Source organism: Tenrec ecaudatus, chromosome X (genome assembly GCF_050624435.1).
Source record: "Tenrec ecaudatus isolate mTenEca1 chromosome X, mTenEca1.hap1, whole genome shotgun sequence".
NCBI classification, from domain to species: Eukaryota; Metazoa; Chordata; class Mammalia; order Afrosoricida; family Tenrecidae; genus Tenrec; species Tenrec ecaudatus.
In genome coordinates, this window is record NC_134548.1 from 123,316,173 (window position 1) to 123,337,193 (window position 21,021).

The 21,021-nt window shown below is 39.2% G+C and overlaps 2 protein-coding genes across 3 annotated transcripts in view; both read right to left on the reverse strand.

Annotated features, from left to right (window-relative positions):
* Positions 1–462, reverse strand: part of TBC1D8B (TBC1 domain family member 8B) — an 87,234-nt gene extending 86,772 nt beyond the window's left edge. For both annotated transcript variants that reach the window (XM_075539429.1, XM_075539428.1), the window contains exon 1: positions 187–462. In XM_075539429.1, the coding sequence (XP_075395544.1) occupies positions 187–316 (130 nt within the window). In that variant the 5' untranslated portion in view covers positions 317–462. The remainder of the gene's footprint in view (positions 1–186) is intronic.
* An 18,958-nt stretch (positions 463–19,420) lies between these two features.
* The window catches only part of RNF128 (ring finger protein 128), a 75,024-nt gene continuing 73,423 nt past the window's right edge, over positions 19,421–21,021 (reverse strand). The window contains exon 7 of the mRNA XM_075538577.1: positions 19,421–20,824. Within this exon, the coding sequence (XP_075394692.1) occupies positions 20,691–20,824 (134 nt within the window). The 3' untranslated portion in view covers positions 19,421–20,690. The remainder of the gene's footprint in view (positions 20,825–21,021) is intronic.

Sequence of the window (21,021 nt, forward strand, 5' to 3'; positions counted from 1 at the left end):
CAATGGAGCTTTCCTCAGGACTCCGTGAAGGAAATGGGAAAGTGGTGGCAGGAGAAGAACCCCAGTGTCCCGGCCCAAGGTCTAAGGTCAGGCGGCGGCGGGTGGCAGCGAGTAACTGTTTTCCTCCCCACCCTCTAAGTGAAGGTGCACACGGCCCTGCGGCAGGGGCGGGTGGTCACAACTTACCTGTGAGCCCCCCTCCGCCTTCGTCCCCGTAGCCTCGACGCCGCTGCTGCACGAAGTAGTCGTTGGACCTCTCGGTCAGCCAGAGCTTCAACGCATTTTTCAAGAGCACTTCCTCGGGCTTCAGCCACATCGCGAAGAAGTTTGTGCTGCCCGAGCAGCGACCTAGATGTCCTCCTCACTTCCCCCTCCACCCGCGTCTTCTCCTGCACTTCTCCCACCGAAGCTTCCTCGGGCGGTAGCGGCTCAGGTTCAGGCTCCCCACACTTCCCCCAACCCTCCCTTCTCTCCCACGTAGGCAGGGAGATTGCCAATTCCCTCCCGAGGAGCTACCGCCCGACTGGGAAATAGTCCCGCTTCAGCACCTCTTGGGACTTGTAGTTTTCTACCCAATTGTGTCGTACTCCTGCTGCTGGAGTGAGAGACTACATTTCCCACAATCCACTGGAGTGGGGACGGGGGCGGGGGGGGGGTGGATGTGCTTTCAAACTGGGCCCCGCCACCAGTTAAGTGTATTTCTCTTCTGCAAACTTTAATGCGGTTTCTTGTTCGTTTAGTGTAAGCTTCAGCTATAAAGGTGTGGCTCCTTTAAGCGGAAGAGAACTAAGTTCCTGGAGTTGGGATTAATGGCCCATTTTGAGGAGCTGCTGTAGCAGCAACTGACAATGAACACTTACTTTTTACTAAGGGCGATTTCACAGGTATCAACTCAAAAAAGTCCTCAGAGAAGTATAGCAAAGTAGATATCATTCCCTATGTCGCATATTAGTAACAAGAGCCCCAGTCGCTGTGTCTTGAACCTGGTTTAAAAGACTAGGCTGTTTTTCATTGTATCTCTATGAGGAATTGTTTGAAAGCTATTTTGTATATTAAGGAGCCCTGGTGGTTACATGTTGGTCTTGGAAATTCAAAGAGTCAGTTCTACCCTGCCCTACACATGGTCGCTGTGACTCGATATGGGCTCAATGTCATTGAGTTTGCTTTTGCTTTTGGGGGCACTTACTGCAAGTGGTTCCTTCAAACCCACAGGCCTCTCCTCAGAAGAAAGATAGGGCTATGGGTCAGAATCCACTGGATGGCAGTAAGCTCGATATTCCTTTGAGTTTAACATGGGTAATAAATAATATAATATGAGCCCATCAAGTACCCCCAAATCCTAGAAATACTATTATTTATCTAACACAAAAAGTTAAAATTTATATATCAAGTGAGTTTTCTTCCTATGTTGTAAGGGACATAGTGCTTGCCATTACTCTATATATGTTAACAAATGGGATATCAAGAGGAAACAAAATTATTTATCTCACAAAATATATTCCTAAATTAATCTTCCAAGGAAGCAAAAGATATTATAATGTTTTATTTATATTTATCAGAATATTTGTGTATATATCAGGGTAAGGAAATTGAACATTTTTTTGAGAAACTGAATGAAAAGTTAAACAACTTAGATGACTTTCTTTTAAGAAGTTGACTTACGTTGTTATGACCCACAAAACATATTTGCTCATTGATGGTATCCCTTTCACAGATCACAAGTGTTTGTTGATTTGAAATAATAGTTCAAAGACTTGCACATTCACTTTCCATTGGTTGATGTTGTATCTTCAGAGTTCATGGCACTACTGCTGATAACCAGTGGGGGCAAGAATGATTGCAGACAGCATGATACAAATTTGAAAATGTGTTTTTTTTTGCTTTTCACAGGACAGGACCAGATATACCACAAGGCATGTGATTATAGTGCCACTGGCACATTTAAAAAAATTCATTTTATTGGGGGCTTGTACAACTCATCACAATCCATACATCCATCCACTGTGTCAAGCACATTTGTACATTTGTTGCCATCATCATTCTCAAAACATTTGCTTTCTACTTCAGCCCTTGGTATCAGCTCTTCGTTTTCCCCTCCCTTCCCGCCCCTCCTCCCTCATGAACTCTTGATAATTTATAAATTATTATTATTTTGTCATGGCTTACACTCTCCAATGTCTCCCTTCACCCACTTATCTGTTGTCTATCCTTCAGGGAGAGGGTTGTATGTAGATCCTTGTAATGAGTTCCCCCTTTCTACCCCACCTTCCCTCCACCCTCCAGGTATTGCCACTCTCACCACTGGTCCTGAAGGGATCATTTGTCCTGGATTCCTTGTGTTTCAAGTTCCTGTCTGTACCAGTGTACATTCTCTGGTCTAGCCAGATTTGTAAGGTTGAATTGGAATCATGATAGTGGGGGGTGGGGAGCCTTTAAGAACTAGAGGAAAGTTGTATGTTTCATCAGTGTTACCCTGCAACTGACTGGCTCGTCTCCTCCCCAAGACCCTTCTGTAAGGGGATGTCCAATTGCCTACAGATGGGCTTTGGATCTCTACCCTGAACTCCCCCTCATTCACAATGATATGATTTTTTGTTCCTGATACCTGATCCCATTGACACCTCGTGATCACACAGACTGGTATGCTTCTTCCATGTGGACTTTGTTGCTTCTGAGCTAGATGGCCACTTGTTTACCTTCAAGTCTTTAAGACCCCAGACACTATGTCTTCTAATAGCCAGGCACCATCAGCTTTCTTCACCATATTTGCTCATGCACCCATTTGTCTTCAGCGATCCTGTTGGGAAGGTGAGCATCATGGAATGGCCACTGGCACAGTCTTATATGGTAGATGAGAGAGAACTGAAGGTGAATTTATATCCAATAGGTCTAAAATTAAGGGGAAAGTACATATGCAAAATTGATAAAACTTTTATTTTATGTGTGATTTCTCAACTCCCATATTTAAAGATACGTATATAATTTATGTAACAATAGCTGATCAATCATGGCTATTAGATATTCACAAAATTTATTTGCATAGTACCACTCAATCATTTGGTAGAAGTTACAAGACTAGTGATAGAAGAGCCATACCTTACTAACTTCATTTTACTGCAGACCACCTGCTGGCTGTTCTAGCCACTGTCTCTATTATACATGAAGAATTAGCCGCCTCTCGTTTTTCACAATTATATCTTCCACAATCACAAGTAACTCTGTCAACAATTACTTACAACCAAATCCTATACTATCAATATCTTCCCCAGTTCTCTTCCCAGACCCATCAAGAAAAAAGGACACCATTCAGTGGGGTGACCCCCTTATCCCTCCACTTTGAGATTCAACATATCTGGGAAAGCATGTAAGCCAACCATGTCATGCCTTTATCTCCCTCCATGTTTTTATATATATATAAATAATATTTCTAAATTGTCTGTCCCTATCCACCTAGTACTCTGAACTTTTTGATGTGAAGAATCGTCATTTCAGTTGGAACTTTAATATCTTCATACCCAAGCAAAGGCCATTAAAGAGCAGATCTTCAAACTTGTCGCAGTTAATATCAGCTCACAGTGTCAAACATCTCTCTCTTCATTTGGCTGGGTTAAGATCAACTCAGCTCTAGCTGTCCAAGCTAAGTCAAGTTGACTACCAACTACTTTCTTGGGAGTTCACACACACCTAGGTGCACTACAGACTAGTTGACTCCTTCACACACTCTCATCGGTGCCAGCACCTACAACTAAGTTGGTACCCACAGGCTCAGGATACACACAACTTAAACTTCAGATCAGTTAGCTTATACTCTTTTCATCTTTAGCCTCTGTGGACCGGGTCACCAGGTGCCAACGAAGCATGTCCAAACTCAGCCCACCACTTTGTTGATGGTTCCCTCACTTCCCCTCAACAAGTGGACCCAGGTCATCATAACAGTATGCATATCAGGCTTCTTGCCGGCTCCCAGAGAGGAGTTTACTCTGACAGGCACAGAGTTTACCTGCCTAGGTTTTTCCAAAACGAAACCTCTTGCTATAAATTTAAAAAACCGTTTTGTTGTTGTTACTCTTGTTTTTGCAGGTCTTTCCTTCAACGGTACATCTCCTAGTCTCTCGGCAGTTGTCAGTGTATCTGTCTGCATGTCTTGTCAAATAAAAATACCTTAACACTGAAAATTCTGGGTGAGGTTCAGATTTTCTATCTGAGGTCCCATATTCTACTTTGGCTTGAAATACAAAAAACCTGTTTCTTCAGGTAGTTCCTAATTCCCCTTTAGCAAACCCAATCAAGTACAGTCTAAATATGAGCTTACAAATCTCCTGTAATCATAATCCTCAGTATTCATTTCTGTCATACCTAGGTGTCTCTTTTACAATACAAGGTAGGAGAACCTAATATCCAAAGTACAATCAGTTAAACTCATAGCCCTAAACACATAGTCCTTTTTAAAACACTCAATGAAAAATAAATACATGAAAATAAAACCCTCAAAAAAAACCAAAAAGAAAAGAAAAGAAAAGAAAACCCTCAATTTTCTCTTCTCCACCCAGGACTAGCCCATTTATATGTGTAGGACCTTGCGTCTTTGGCAGTCCTGAGGTTTCTATCGACCATCTTGTTTAACCTGTCTGGCTTTTGCTCCAGGCCACTTCAGAAGCACATTTTCTCCCCTCAGTGTAGTTTAACACGTTTTATGTTCCTTTCAGCCACTCCAGGTGAAAAATTACCAACATACCCAAATCATATGGTTCACTTCCCATGCCCCATTGTTCCTTCTCTTACAATGTCCCATACTTTCAGGAGTCTGGAGCCATTGCAACATATCTCACTCCCAATGTAAGTTGTGGAAATGGCATGGGGGCCATGTCTGGCCTCTAGTTATGCCAAAGGGAAGAAGAATTCAACTCCACACTAGCCCAAGGCTGATTCCTAAGAGGCAGGGGTCACACATGTTTCCACTCTCCATCCTTCATTCTATTCTGACACCAACCACCCTTCCCACTGAACTCCATTTCTCTGCTGGATTCTATAATTGGCTGCAATGGCTACACAGAACTTACAGGAAATATTCCCAATTTTTAGGGAAGTTAACCAGTTGCAACAAATCAAGATCAGAGAACATTAAAGACATAGTACTTTTTTCTGTAGCAGGGCCTCTCTTCAGCCATGCTGGCAGGTATGTGTCTCTGGTTCCCAGTCTCTCACCTATGTGTCCTCTTGGTCGCTACCCTACTTGACCAAGTGTTTTGAAGCTCCTGCAGAGCTGATAAATGCCTAAAGGGCACTCTGCTCTGCAAGCTAACCTCCTGCCAACAGATACTCAGCTTTATTTGTTCAGTGGGCTCAGAGGCCTGCCAGTCTGCCTCATAGCCTCAGTGCTGTAGCCTTGGTGCCTCAGCAGTTGCCACCACTTTCACTCAGGAAGAGTGCACACGATTCACTGGAGACACTTCGTTCTTGATGGTCACGGGAGTCTCTGATCCCGCTTTTGGAAAAGCTTTCTTTATGCCCAGTAGAATGCCCGAACTGACCAATCCCATTGACTAGAGTGAGAATAACGAAGATTGTGGATATACGAGCCAGAGCAAACAGTTTTTCACTGCAGTAACAAAAATGCCATTTCATGCCATGTGCTGCATCTTCGCTTAGTCTTGTAGGATGTCGATTATTGTCTAAAAGTAGTTGGTTTCTCCCTCCCCCTACTGTCCAGCTACTTCTCACGATTCTTTTTCCCTCTTCTATTCACCGGTGGGAAGTTCTTTAATCATATTGCAGCAATAAGCGAGTATTAAAATGTCTTTTTAATATACGCTGGTAAGATCATGCTGGAGTCATGAGTGCAATTCTAGAATTTGACATTCTAATTTTAGATGCCTTACAAAATATTGCCGAAGACCAGACACAAAGAAGAGATACCAAAACAGAAGCTGAAAACATTGCCAATGAAATACAAACCCTAGAGGATGGGTGTATTTATGTTGTTGATGTGGAATAGGGGATGAGTTAAGCTCTCCAAGATTCACAAGTAAAATTAAAGAGATGCGCAGATCTCTATGAGTGACAAAAGGATATTTACATGATGTAAGAGAAGATTTTGAAAATCCAACAAAACAAATACTGCCTAATACTGATTTCCAAGCAGTTCACTGGTGCAAAGGCACTGGAAAGAAGCACATAAATGTGGAAGAGTTCGAGAGAAAGTTTGTGGAACCACATAGACTATACCATCACTTGCATCTTGCCTGAAAAAAGGAACAAACGTGTATGAAGTTCTTTGGAGTCAATGTTCTTTCTTAAGCAATGTGACATATCTGATGAAGAATGTATGGAGGCTCTCCAAAATTAGCACAGGCAACAATTTCATTCTTATGTGAGAATTTAGTTTACAGATTCAGGAAAGACAAGTTTTACTCACATAGGCATAGATGATTCCATAGTAGAAGATAAAATACAGTGCATATTTTCTGATTTTTATCTTGCTTTCCACATATTCCTTAGTTTGATGATTATACACTGCATAATAGAAAGCTCATTTTCATCCCTAAAGAAACTGAAAAAACCTCGGTGGATAACCATGAATCAAGAAATTTCAACTCATTATCTTTATTATATATGGAAGTAAATGTTCTGCTGCTAAAATTGTGACAAAATCATGGAAGAATTTATCTGGAGCAAAGAATAGAAAGAAAAAATTTACATTACAATGTGAGAGATGAAAGATCTATCTAAAAATGAAATAGAGTAATTTGCTGTGATGTTTGTTTTCTGATCATTAATTTTTATATGACATCATTTCATTTGTTCATTTATCACTTTGCCATTTATTATGAAACAAGTATCAAAACTAAAATATGAGTAATTTAAAGTAACATTGGCAAAAGTTTTTTGACGGGGAAGCTCAACAGTTTTTTGCATTGACCATTGAAACAACTAAATGCACTGAATCATCGTGTTTGTTGTAGAATATTCTTTTTTAATGCTGTATATAACAAAATTCTTAGTTTCATACTGCCACTAAAATTCCGTTTATCTTATTCCACTAAAGTGACATGTCTCACTTCAATGGTTAATATTATACTCACATTTATGGAGAAAATTCTTCTCTCTCTCTCCCTCACTCTCTCTCAAACACACACACACACACACACATGCATGCACACACGTGAGGGATCTTTAAAAAGCTTGTGGAAAATGTAGTTAAAAGATAATAGAATATTTCCACAAACTGTTTGAAGCCCCTTCATACATAACTAATTTGAATGTGTGAGTAAGCAGAGGACGGGGCTCCACACATTATCAGTGTATAGGACCCTCACATGCCTTACTATGGTTGAGTTTCTGGGATGTTTGGCTAAAAAATGAGGTGGGTCACAGGGCGATACCTAGTCCTTGAGTCAAGGGAATCTGCCCTGAAGGAGTATTTGTGGTTTAACTTTCCCAGTATTGTGACCTCTCTCAAGGCATGTGCTACATGCATGGATTTATTTTTTCTTTCTTGTAGCTAAATATAGACACAATTTTGGTATTTGCAGATACTAAAATGCTATAAGTACATGTTCAGGGAACCTTTCTGGAAAAGAAGATGGAAAGATCCAATCCTCCAAGGGTCCAGAATAAATTGTATTCCTGAGAAAAGGGGTCCCAATTTGGATGCATACATTATTTTCCTTAGTAAGCAAGAACCAGTGACACATCTTTCTATCCTGCTTTACAGATCAGAACATGTAGCAAAGGTAGAAAGAGGTGACATGTTCTTTTTTCCCCTGTACTTTCCTTCCTCTTTTTCTTTCCTTTTTTATCAAAACACATTCTTTTCCAATAACTTTAAAAGTTAGAATTGTGCCAAGAGCTGTCCAGAACGGATGGTTCTTCTGTCGCTCTCTGCAGATCTACTCTGTTTGAGGATCCTTTTAGCTCAAAAAGACTGGTTAGAGAACTGCTGCTTTGGAAGCAAGATGTATTTTGTTGATTATGTAAAGAAAACATTTTTCAAATTAAGCTATTTCTCTGATGTAAGATCATGACTTGATTATAAGCAACCTATATCCAGCTTTTGAAAGCAAAAGTATTTTTCTGAAAGTGCCTTTAATAATAGAGAATGCCACTCTACTCAATGTTCTATTGTGTATGCAAACAAAAATTGCTTAGAGATAGAAGACTAGGTATACAGATGATCTTGTTGATAACGTTCTTGCTGCTGTAAGGTGCTATCCAATTGATTCTGACCCACAGCAACTTTATGCACAACAGACTGAAACACTGCTCAGTTCTGAGCCTTTCTCACAATTGCTACTCTTGAGCGCACTGTTGCAGCTAATGTATCAATCCATCTCATTGAAGGCCTTCCTCTTTTTCTCTGTCCCTCTAATTTACTGTGTCAGTCTGAGCAGACTAGAGAAACAACTTCATAAACACGCATATGTATAAGAAAGAGCTTTATAAACAAAAGGAATTGAACATTGAGAAAGCATCCCAACCCAGTCAAGTTCAAGTCTATAAGTCCGATACTAGCCCATATGTCCAATACCAATCTACAAAGGTCTCCTCAGACTCATGAAACACATTCAATGATGCTGAATGCAGGACGATCACAGACCAGTGGGTAGAAAGTCTTTGGATCCAGTGGTGTTGTAAGCATCTCAGCGCTGGTAGGGGTCTCCGGTTTCAGCGGTCTGGTTGCATCAGGGTAGGTTCATGTGGCTTCTTCAACTTAGGACACTAGCGTAGTTCCATGTGTCTTGTCAGCTGCAATGTCTCCCAGGGAGTGGCACAGAGAGTGGTGTCTCCTGCCTCCAAGTAGGAAGTATGGAATTTCCCAGAATTCTCAGGAGAAGGCCATTCCCACACAGAGGTCACATTGGCTATGATATGATTGACAAACTAGGCCCACCCCAACACTCTTAATCCTCAAATTGGCAAACAATTATATATCTACCACATTTACCAAGCATGATGTCTTTCTTCAGGGACTGGTGTCTCCTGACAACATGTCCAAAGTATGGAAGACAAAATCTCACCATCCTTGTCTCTAAGGAGCATTCTGGCTGTACTTCTTCCAAGACAGATTTGTTTGTCCTTTTGGCAGTGCATCAATTCTTCTTCAGTCTTCCTTTTTCATGGTTCAAGTTTCACATGCATATGTTTTTTGATCTCTTGACTGCTGCTTCCATGAACATTGAACCCAGCAAGCTGAAATCCTTGACAACTTCAATCTGTCCTTCACTCATCATGATGTTACCTATTGATCCCATTGTGAGGATTTTGATCTCCTCCACACTAAGGTGGCAACTCTTGTTCTTCCTCAGCAAGTTCTTCAAGTTCTCTTCACTATCAACAATCACGTTTGTGTCATCTGCATATTCCTAGTTGCTAAGAGCGCTCATCCAATCCTGATGCCCCATTCTTCTTCATTTAATGCAGCATCTCTGATTATTTGCTCAGCTTACAGATTGAATAAATATGATGAGAGGAGAACAGGGACCAGGGAGGGAATGGGGGAGAGAAGGGATATGGAGGAGACAAAGAAAACTGGAGAGTTTAACAGGATATTTTTGTTCATTTCATATCTTGGGCTGTGATATATATATATATATATATTTAATGTTTCAGATTCCATATCTCTCAGATATATATTGTAGTTTGAATGGCTTAAAAAGAGGAGGAAGATTCTATGGGCAAAATATTGAATGATACAAGAAGCATCAAAAGAAGAACATACAGAGTCACTGCACCAAAAAGAACGTGTCAACATTGCATCGTCTCAGGGGGGTAGCATATGAGCAAGAAACGATGGCACTAAAAGAAGCCATTCAATTTGCACTGAAAGCATTAGCAGGGGACATCATTGCTGCTAGCAGATGGCTCTTGGCTGAGAGCAAAGAATACCAGAACGATGTTAGCTTTAGTTTTGTTGACTGTGCCAAGGCATTCGACCATGTGGATCATAACAAAGTACGGATACATTTGAGAAGAATGTGAATTCCAGAAGACTTCATCGTGCCCATGTGGAACTTGTCCATGTAACCAGAAGCAGTCGTGAGAACAGAACAAAGGAAGCTGCATGGTTTAAACTCAGGAAAGATGTGCGACAGGGTTGTATCCTCTTATTGTATTATTAATCTGTAAGCTGAGCAAATCTTCAGAGAAGCTGACTTATATGAAGAAGAATGAAAAAAAACCCCCACACAACCCAATGGTAACTTATTTCTCCAATATTTCCCTTCCAATGGTTTCTTCTAATTATTTGTAGTGACATAGTGGTTAGGTGCTGCTAACTGCAATGTTGGCGGTTCAATCCCACCAGTCTCTCTGAAGGAGAAAAAAACGAGGATTTTTTGCCCCCATAAAGATTTCTATCCTTGGAACCCCACAGGGCCAGTTCTACTCAGTCCTATCGGGCTGCAATGCCAAACCCCGTGCTATGGAAAAGCTGTGGGGTTGCCACCCAGGATTTTGCTGGCTTTTCTGATGATGGAACTTTCTTCACTACCTTAGTTTCTGCTTTTTCTCTTTTTAAAGACAAGCTGCACTGATTTAGAAGCAGTAAGATTAAAAACAAGTGGAACACCACTAGAGGAGAGCCATTTAAAACAAGCTCGGACTCCAGACTGGCAGCATCTGCATCACTAGGGAGCTTGCTAAAAATGCATCAGCTCAGATGCTACCTCAGACCTGATGAATCCAAATAACCACTTTAAAAAGATCCTTGGGTAATTGTAGGCATATTAGTTTTAGATGCAGCACTTTAAAGCAAATGAGATATCAGAAAACTGAGCTCCACAACAAATAAATTGGCAGGTAATTAATCCTGTTTTCAGAAGACCTATGCAGGCATCTTTAGAAAAATAAGCTGTTAATGAATTTTAAATGGCTCAATTATTTTTCAAATGCTTATATCAGGACATGCCCATCATTTTTTTTCACGTAATGATTGAGAAATTAGCTACGAGTTTGAGTTCTTAACTAGTGAGGAAAATTGCCACCAACCATCCGTGCTAGACTTATTTTTCAATACTACTTCTTAACCATCAGAATCTGTTTCCAGGAGAGTATCTTGGACATATACTATCTATGTGCCTATAGAGAAGAGATTTCAAACTAGTAGGTAATGTATTACAAACTTTCCACTGAGCTAACATTAATGGCAGAAGGCAATGAACATTTCTCTTTGGAGGTCAAAATGCCCACCATAACCATGAGGTTATGGTTATCATCATTATATTAATATAAATTTTATACTCTTTAAGCGTATCAATATAAAAATCTCAGTTCCAGCAAAAGATACAATAAAACAAAGTCAATTACTCAAAAATGTGACATATCCTAGAATAATAAAATTTCTCCAGATATAGATAATACAACTTAATTAAAATATCTCACCAATGAACAAAAAATGCATGTAGAAAGGGAAGGAGGAATGTTCCTAGTATTTTAAATGTATGACTAGATATATTTTCACTGACTCATCTGGGATCCATTTGATATGGGTTGAATTATGTCCCCCACCTAAATACCTGTTATGAAGCCCAATCATTATGCCTTTGGTTATAATAATATTCTGGAATGTGCGATCTTTGTTATGTTAATGAGGCAGGATTAGTGTGGGTGTACTCCTATTTTGAGTCAATGGCTTTTAAGATATAGGAGATTGGAACGATGCACTCTCTGTGTGTGGGTATCATTCATATCTCCACAGGAAAGTGAGAAAGGGGCAAGTCATCTACCTGGGGTGCCAAGCCTTGAGGGCAACATACCTGCATGAAGCAGCAAACTAACACAAAGACGTGCAGGGGGCCAGTCCAATTTCCAGCCAAGTCAACCTCCTTCCCAGAAGAATGCACTACAGAAAGTAGCATTGAAGATACAGCCTGGGGATACTGGCGGGTCTGCTCAGACCACATGGAAGCAAACAGAGAGAGAGAGAGAGAGAGAGAGAGAGAGAGAGAGAGAGAGAGAGAGAGAGAGAGAGAGAGAGAGAGAGAGAGAGAGAGAGAGAAAGCCCTATCCAGGACCCACCAAGTCTTGAAAAAGATTTTCCTGCTCAGAGCAGTCAAGGCACAGAGAGGACTGAGGGGCTGTCCCCACCACAAAGCACAGTGCTAAAGAGGACAACACTGGAGTCACAGTATGGCCATTGTGCCTGGTCTGCCCCCCTACCCTGACCAGAGTGAAACATAAAGGGAATGCAACAGAGCAGCAAGGGGAGCAAAGCAATGAAGTCCCTGAGGAATCCCGAAAATAGACTGAAATTGATAGGTAGAGCATGACACTTCACCAGATCCCATTGGAAAACAATCAGAAGGGCCAGCAAACAGACTTGGAACTGTTTATAGGCTTTTAATGATATTTATTTATAGTAATTAATTAATTAATTATTTTTGTCCCCTTTCTTGTTTTTTCTCATGTCTATCCATATAAGATAGGCAGGACAATCAATCCCAAAGAGAAAACAACAGGGCCGACATCTCTTGGGGTGGGGCATGGGAGAGGAAGAGGTGGGAAAAAGTGAGGGGGGAGTCGATAAACCTAGGGACAAGGGAACAATAAGAAATCTAAAATTGATGGTGACAGGAGTGTAGAATGCCTGGTGCGGTCTGATCAAGTACAATGTAGCCCAGAGAAAGTACTGAGAGTCAAATGAAAGTTGAACATGATAATGGGACAGGAGGAAAGTAAAAAGAAATAGAGGAAAGAACTAGGATGTAAAAGACTTTTATAGAGGTACAAATATAGGCATAAACATATATAAAGACATAAATATATTAATAGGGATGTAGGTCTGTGTACATATATTTAAGTGTTAAGTAAAAAGGTAGCAGACAGGCATCGGATCTCTTAAGTACTTCCTCAATGCAAGAATACTTTGTTCTAATAACCTGGCATTCCGTGATATTCACCTTCCCTGACATGATCGCTGAAGTCAAAATGGGTGCATAGGCAAATGTGGTGAAGAGAGCTGATGGTGCCCAGCTATTAAAAGATACAGCATTTGGAGTCTTAAAAGCTTGAAGTTAAAAAAGCAGCCGTCCAGCAGAGAAGCAACAAGGCCTTATGGAAGAAGCACACCAACCTATGTGAACCTGAGGTGTCAAAAGGATCAGGTGACAGGCATCAGAGGCCTCCCCAAAAAACAAAAATATTCATGCAAATGATGGGGGTCAGAGTAGAGACCCAAAGTCCATCTACAGACCATTGGACATTCCCTCACAGAAGGGTCACAAGGAAGCAAAGAGTTCCCCAGGGTGGAGCATAGCACCAACAGAAGACAGAACATTCCTCTAGTTCTTTAATGTTTCTTCCCCCAGTACCATGACCAGAATATGTAAAATGGTTCAGGTAAGAGCTCTTGCCACACGGAATCCAGGAGAGATAAACCCCTCAGTGACAATAAAAGGAGTAGCAATATCACGAGGAAGGGGAGGGAGAAATGGGGAACCATCTACAATGATCAAGGTATATAACTTGCCACCCCCACCCCTTGGGGGATAAGCAACAGAAATGTGGGTGAAGGGAGACAGTAGACGGTGTAGGATATGAAAATAATAATTATATATAATTTATCAGTGGTCCATGAGGATTGGATAGTGGGGAAGGGTGGGACCAAGACTTTATACCAAGGGCTCAAGCAGAAAGAAAACGTTTTGAAAATGATCATGGCAACATATGTACAAATGAATTTGTTACAATTAATGTTATAAGAGCTGTAAGAGCCCCCAATAAAATGACTTATTACAAAAAAGATATAGGAAATTGAATAAATGAGCAAAGGAACCCAAAAACTCCAAATTCAGTGCCATCAAGTCAATGCTGTCTCGGAGCAAGCCTTAGTGGGTTTCTGAGACTGCAACTGTTTACCAGAGTAGAAAGACCACTCTTTCTCTGCAGGAGCTGCTGGAGCAAAGGAAAGGTGGGGCCAACTAGGCGAGGGCACATGGAGATCTCCGAGGAACCTGGAAGCAGAGCCTGAAGAAATAAAGACCTTCCTCCAGAGTCTAAAGAGAAAGCCTTCCCCTCTAGCCAGTTCTCTAAATCAGACGTCTAGCCCCCTAAACGGAGGGAAACTAAAATTTCTGCTTGTTCAATTCATCCACTTTTGGCACTAAATAACTAAGATACCCACATGCATTTAAAAAATAATAGGAGATTTTAGTGCAGCACTTCAGAAGGACAGAAGCAGAGGAAAATGCAACAGAGAACACCACTGAAGTTCCACTAAATTTGCAAATGAATTCTACAAAAATCCCTCAAGTTGGAGACTTCCAATATCTACTACCACTGTTAAAGAGTGTTTCAACAAATATGTGAGAGGGCAGCATTAAGCTTGATATTCAAGCTAAATATTGTTATTGTTGTTAGGTGCCATTGAGTTGGTTCCAACTCATAGGGACCCTATGTACAACAGAACAAAACACTGTCCTGTCCTGAGCATTCTTCACAATTGTCACTTCTGAGCCCACTGGTGCAGCCACTGTGTCAATCCGCTTCCTTTGAGTGCCTTTTTCTTTTCTCTGTCATTCTAGTTAACCAAGCAGCATGTCCTTTTTCCAGGGCCTGGTCTCTCCTGACAACATGCCCAACATATGCGAAACAGTCTTCCTCTTTTAGCTTCTAGGGAGCATTCTGGTTGTACTTACAAGACAGATTTGTTTGTTCGTTTTGGCAGTTCCCGGTACTTTCAACAACACCGTAATAAAAAATGCATTGATTCTTCTTTGGTATTCCTTGTTCAATGCCCATATGAGTAAAAGTCAGGTGCACCTTAGTCTTCAAAGTGACACCCCTTCTCTTCAAAATAATGTTATATGAGAACATCAAGAAGTAAGTAAAATCACCAGAAATGTAGAGTTCCTTTTTTATACTAGTCTAAGTAAAAAACTACTGCTGCCAGGCTTGTAATTCATACATACATGGATTTATACCAAACAAAATGTTTTAGGAGAATCAGTGAATGGCTGAATACAAGTTATCTAATTTACCCATCTATTTTATTTTTAAATGGTTTTATTTTCACTACATCTACATATTCAGTTCAAGAAAAGTTGTACAGTCATCATCACAATCAATTTTAGAATATTTTCTTCTTCCTTACACTCATTGTTACTAGATTTTGTGTGGCAAAAATATCCACAACATTCTCCAGTTTCACAACTTCTACATGTATAATTCAGTATCACTGATTATACTTTCTGTTGTGCGCCCATTATTGATATCCTTGCCCAAATTATTTCAACACCATTAGCATTAACTCAATGCCCGCTAAGCAAAAACTCTTCCTCCTTCACCCAGGGTAACCACGGTTTAACTTTGGTTTCCTTTTCTGGCGTCGTTTTCTTGGTATAAAGTTCACATACATACACTTCCATAGTCAAGTCACTTTTAAAAAGAGTTGTGTATACACCATCACAATCAGTTCTAGTGTCCCCTCCCCGCTAAAATTCATTCCTTGTTTCCCAATTTCCCTCCTCCTCCCCACCCCAGTCCCAGATAACCCATGGCCTCAGTTATTGTCTCTCTGCATCCACTCCTTCTGGGCTTGATAAACTGGTAAATTTAATAGAAACAATGAAAAACAGAAACAGAAAGAAGAAAATAATAATAATATAAAGATAAAAGTAATAATAATATAAAGATAAAAATAAAGAAAGGGCGACTATTTAAGGAACCAAAGTAGAATTTTCTGTCATGTAAAGAGTGAGAAATATTTGAGCCTAGAGCAAATTCAGGTGGGGTCAAGAGGAAGGTCAACTGACCAAGTATCATATCATACCACAGTTCAGTTCACCATAATCAAGTTGACAACAATCTCTGTCTGATAGTAAAGCTGTTAGAGTCTCTCACCTGTGGCTAGAGAGGATAGGCCAGAGGCTTCATCTGACTACTGAGCAGATGGATTTGGGGCTCCCACGGTCCTCCATAGCTTTCAACAAATTGGGTATTCGCAGTTTAAGCTCTGATACTTTTTCCTTCATCGTATTTGGATTTTGTTATCGTCATCTTTGGATCACGCAGGTTGGTGTGTTTCTTCGATAAGGACTTAGTTAATTCATCTCTTTTAGTGTTATTAAGGTATCATTTTAAAAAGAATACTTTTTGAAACACGGAAAATACTGATCTTGAAATCAGGGCTGATACCAAGGGCTCAAGTAGAAAGAAAATGTTTTGAAAATGATGATGGCAACAAATGTACAAATGTGCTTGCCACAATGGAGAGATGTATGGATTGTGATAAGAATTGTATGAGCCCCCAATAAAATGATCAAAAATAAATAAATTAATTTATAAAACACATATGTGGTATTAATGCGAAAAAGAAAAGAAAATAGAAATCTGAATTGGTGAAAAAAAGAAAATAGAAATCTGCGTTGGTGAAAGTCCAAGAACTTTGCACAGAGAAATTTTTATTTTCATCTTGAAAAATGCATCTGCTCATTCTTCAAGCAGAGCAAGGGCTGTCCTACAAGAATTTAATTGGGAATATTACCCCATTAACCCTCTAGCCCTGATCTTGCTCCTTCAATCTTCTTGTTTCATATCAGTTGAATTCTTCAAGGATGTCAATTTATATGTGAATTGAAGATCTCAGAATTCTTCAGGGGAGTCTTAGGAAGATAGAAACACTATTTTCAGAAGTGTCTAGTCTAGACCTAGATGGAGGACATACCAAGAAGCAGTAGCTTCACAATTGGCTATTTTTGCTTTAGTAAAAGTTTGCATGCTTTTGCAGCAATACTTTTAGATTCCTTCTAGTACACCCAAGAGAAATGAAAACAAGGAGGTACCCCCGCAAAACCGGAAAAAACTGCTGAGCGGAGCTTTCATAGTACACATTTTTCCTTGTTTGGTGAGCATCCAGCAACTCGCTCTGAGTTAATACACCTAGTCGTGTCACCTAGGAAGGTTCTCTCTGGTCATAGTGGATTTTTTTAATAAAAGCAATTGTGCTCATATCTTCTTCTTTGTGATGATTGATTTAAGAGCACAGTGTACAGCTGTGGAATTTTATTTCCTGCTTGGGAAAAATGCTGCAGAAATTGTGATGTTGAACTCACCTTACAAGGACAACACGATGAGGAAAAACTCAAGTGTATGAGTGGTTTTCTATTTTCAAAAAAGGTGAAATGTCAATTAATGGCAAAATTCCCTAAAATTGGTCAACTAGTAGTACATTTAGAGTTCATATCACCAGAGCAGACTGTTAATCAAGCTTTCTATTTAGAGCAGCAGTTCTCAACCTGTGGGTCGTGACCTTTTTTGGGGGGGTCAAACGACCCTTTCACAGGGGTTGCTCAATTCTTAACAGTAGCAAAATTACAGTGATGAAGTAGCAACGAAAATCATTTTATGGTTGGGGGTCACCACCACATGAGGAACTGTATAAAAGGGTCACGACATTAGAAAGGCTGAGAACCCTAACTCTAAATTGTAGAGATCCTGAAAAGATTGCGTACCAGTGACAAAAAAAGGCCTGATTTGTGGCAGATGGGGAACTGATTTTGTCACCACGACAATGCACCTGATCACGCAGACATCAGGGTACCAGTTTTTGGCAAAAAACAGAAGCATGCCTTTCTTGCCCCACGCACCTGACCTCATTCTGTGAGACTTCTATTTGTTTCTGTGAATGCAGAGGGACATGAAAGAAGAGCAATCTGATGACACTAAAGAGGTGAAGAAAAAAATGAGGGAGGTACTGTCAGCTATCCAAACAGATGAGTTTGAAAACTGTTTCCAAGGATGGAATCACAGATTTGACAAATGTATTAAGTGTAATTGAGGAGAGGACTTTGAAGGTGATAAGTTGTTTTGAAAAAAAAAGATTTAAATATATTGCTTTGGGGAAAAAATTCCATTGGGGGGGTCCCCCTCATTCATATCTACACAAGTCTTGTACTTGAATTGTCGTAGCAGCATTTTTCATGAAAGCCAAAAGGTGGAAACAACCTAAGGGTTCATTTACAGATTAACCAAAATGTGGTCTATACCTACTTTGAATGCTATTTAGTCATTAAAAGAAATCAGAAAAGTTCTGATTCATGCTACATGGATGAACTTCAAAAATATTTACTAGGTGAAAGAAGGAAGTCATGCAAGACCACATACTGTTTCATTTACATAAAATGTCCAGAATGAGTAAATCTATAACAATAGAAGCAGACCTGAGAGTGGGAGGAGTGGGAATGTACTGCAAATAGGCGTAAAAGAAAATTTTGGGGGTAGGTGATGTAAAAGTTCAAAAACTGGATTGTGATGGTTACATAGCTCAATAAAGTTACTAATCATCATCAAACTCTGCACTTGCAAGGGAAGTTTTTTGGCATGTAAATTATTAATATAGCTATTAAACATATTTTAATGTGATAAATAACCTCCAGAAGAACCTCTACAAAACTTGAAATATTATCTCTGTACGAAGGTAGACTGAATTTATTGTGACATTACCCACACCATTGACATAGTGCATGTAAGACATATGCTTAGCTGGGGGGATAATCATGGTTCTGTATTGTTTCAAGCACCTATTTATTCTTTTTATAAAAATCATTTTATTGGGGGTTTATACAGCTCTTATCACAATCCATACACACCAATTGTGTCAAGCACTTTTGTACATATGTTGCCAACATTTTCAAAATATTTTCATTCTACTTGAGTCCTTTGTATCAGCTCCTCATTTTTCCCTCCTTCCCCCACCCTCCCTCCATCATGAACCCTTGGTAAATTATAAATTATTATCTTCATATTTTATATCATCCACTGCCTCCCTTCACCCACTTTTCTGTTGTTTGTCCCTCGGTGAGGGGTGGAGGCACCTATTCATTCTTAACGTACTTGATAAAACCCATTAGCAGCATCCTAATAGTCATACTATCAATGTGAAGGCTAAGGGGAAAAAAATTAAAGCAGGTAATAAAATGTCCAACAATGCCCCTAGGAATAAAGGTAGACCAGCATCAAGGCCTTCTAAACTTAATAGTATTATTAATCAATGTCATAATTTACCTAGACTACATTAAAAATTACTTGGGGGAATGAAAATGGAGGGTGGTGGAAATGAGACTTCAGCGTCAATGGATACAAGGAGGAAGAACATGTTCCCAAATTGATTGCGGTGATAACTACACAACCCTGTTTAATATGACTGAACTATTGAATTGTATGATGTGTTAATTATAGCTTAATAGAACTAACTAAAGTAATAATTAATGATAGGCTCGGTGATTCTACAGTGGCAGCCATTTATTTCTACCTAAAACAATACATAAATATGTATCAGATTTGTTTTAGGTTTCAGTTGATTAGCTGTATCAATGACCATTTATATAAAACAATTTTCCCTCCCAAACCCAGGCATTTTACACATACAGAATTAGTACATAACAGCTAAACTGAACACCAGACACGGGTTTTTATTGGAATATTTTATTTACATTTTATATTTAAAGAGAATCAATAGAAATTGGGACTATATTTACAGCATTTCAAATCAGTGTACAAGAATGCCATGGTTTTATCCATCTACAAACAAAATACATGTCCATTTTGTTTTTGCCTAAATTATGCTGGAATTTATACTGGAAACAAAGTTCTAAAATGAAAGATAAGCCACACAAAATACAAATAAAGTGCAATTTTAAATAGCTCTATTTCACTTTGGTGGATGAAGCTTCAAACTTTATATTAAGGCACCTGGAATTCTCCCCCAACCCCTCGATCCTTTTTCAAACACCAAAAAAACGCATTCAAAAAACTTATAGCTACATGGACAGAATTTCAATTTATCTAATATAATTTAGCCCATTTATATAGCTTGTAAACTCAATTTTCAAAGTCAACATTATTTGGAAAAACATTTTCTACAGAATAAGTTCTGTAGATGAATTCATACATAAAACCCAATGACCAATTTGTGTGATTTACTCCTCACATCACCATTTTCAAATAGTATGGTAATTTAGTTACATCCTGTGCTTTAGAAAATCCTACAAGTTTGAGAAATACTTGCACAGCATTTTTGCAAGAGAAATCTTTTTTGTCTATAATCTGTTGTCAAATTGGTGTCACTAATATACCAATTAACTCAGTCCATATTTTCTGATAAACTATGCTTGACACTCACATGAAGTACACGTAGCCTATTTTTAAAAACATGAAATGATTCAAATGAGTATTTGCTCTAATCTTGTTTTATCAACTTAATGTTGCTTAAATAGACATTTCATGAAGTACTAACCTAAGTTTGCATTGCTTTTTACATTACAATTCCAGATCAATATAAGCACCTGGAGAAAAACCCTGATGCAGAGCCCAAGCTAAAGTAGTGTTACTTTTAATTAAGATACTACTGTAAAATAACATGATCACAGCTACTTCACAGTCTGAAAGCAACACAGTTTAATAAGAAAATTGTTATAAATGAAAACATGAGCACTTGAAGAGAGTTCTGAATGTTTAAAAATGTTCTTAACTACCACTATTGAGAAGAAACTTGCTTAGGAAAACCATGAGTTTGTGGGAAAAGGTTAATAGGTTAAATATTTGAAGCCATTTGATTATAGCGTAATATTAGTCATCTCAGCACTTTCTGTATCATTCTTATCATATTAAATTTATCCTGCTCATTAATAGTAAACTAGGCCCTGATTGGCAGTTCTGTTATTACTGAAGACTCAAGCTTCCCATTGACACAGCTTTTATGACTTAATTTCTCGAACAACAGTCTCTTGGTCAGGAGTTTCATCTTCTTCAAAGGTTGGGTTGTCAACATGTGGAACAACATCCACTGTCACGGAACTTGCTTCATGGCTCACCAACTGCAGATTCTCATCTGTCAAAAGAAATGGCAAAGAAAAGAAGAAAAATAAATAATAAAGAAATGGCAGTTTTAGGATGATTTCACTTTTTCCTTCTTTAACACAAAATTCAATAATGATTTCCCAGAAATGTTTTTTCTAATTCCATCATTTTCTGATGATTATACTTGTTTTCCTTACCAGTAATGGAATCAAGACTATAATTTATAGA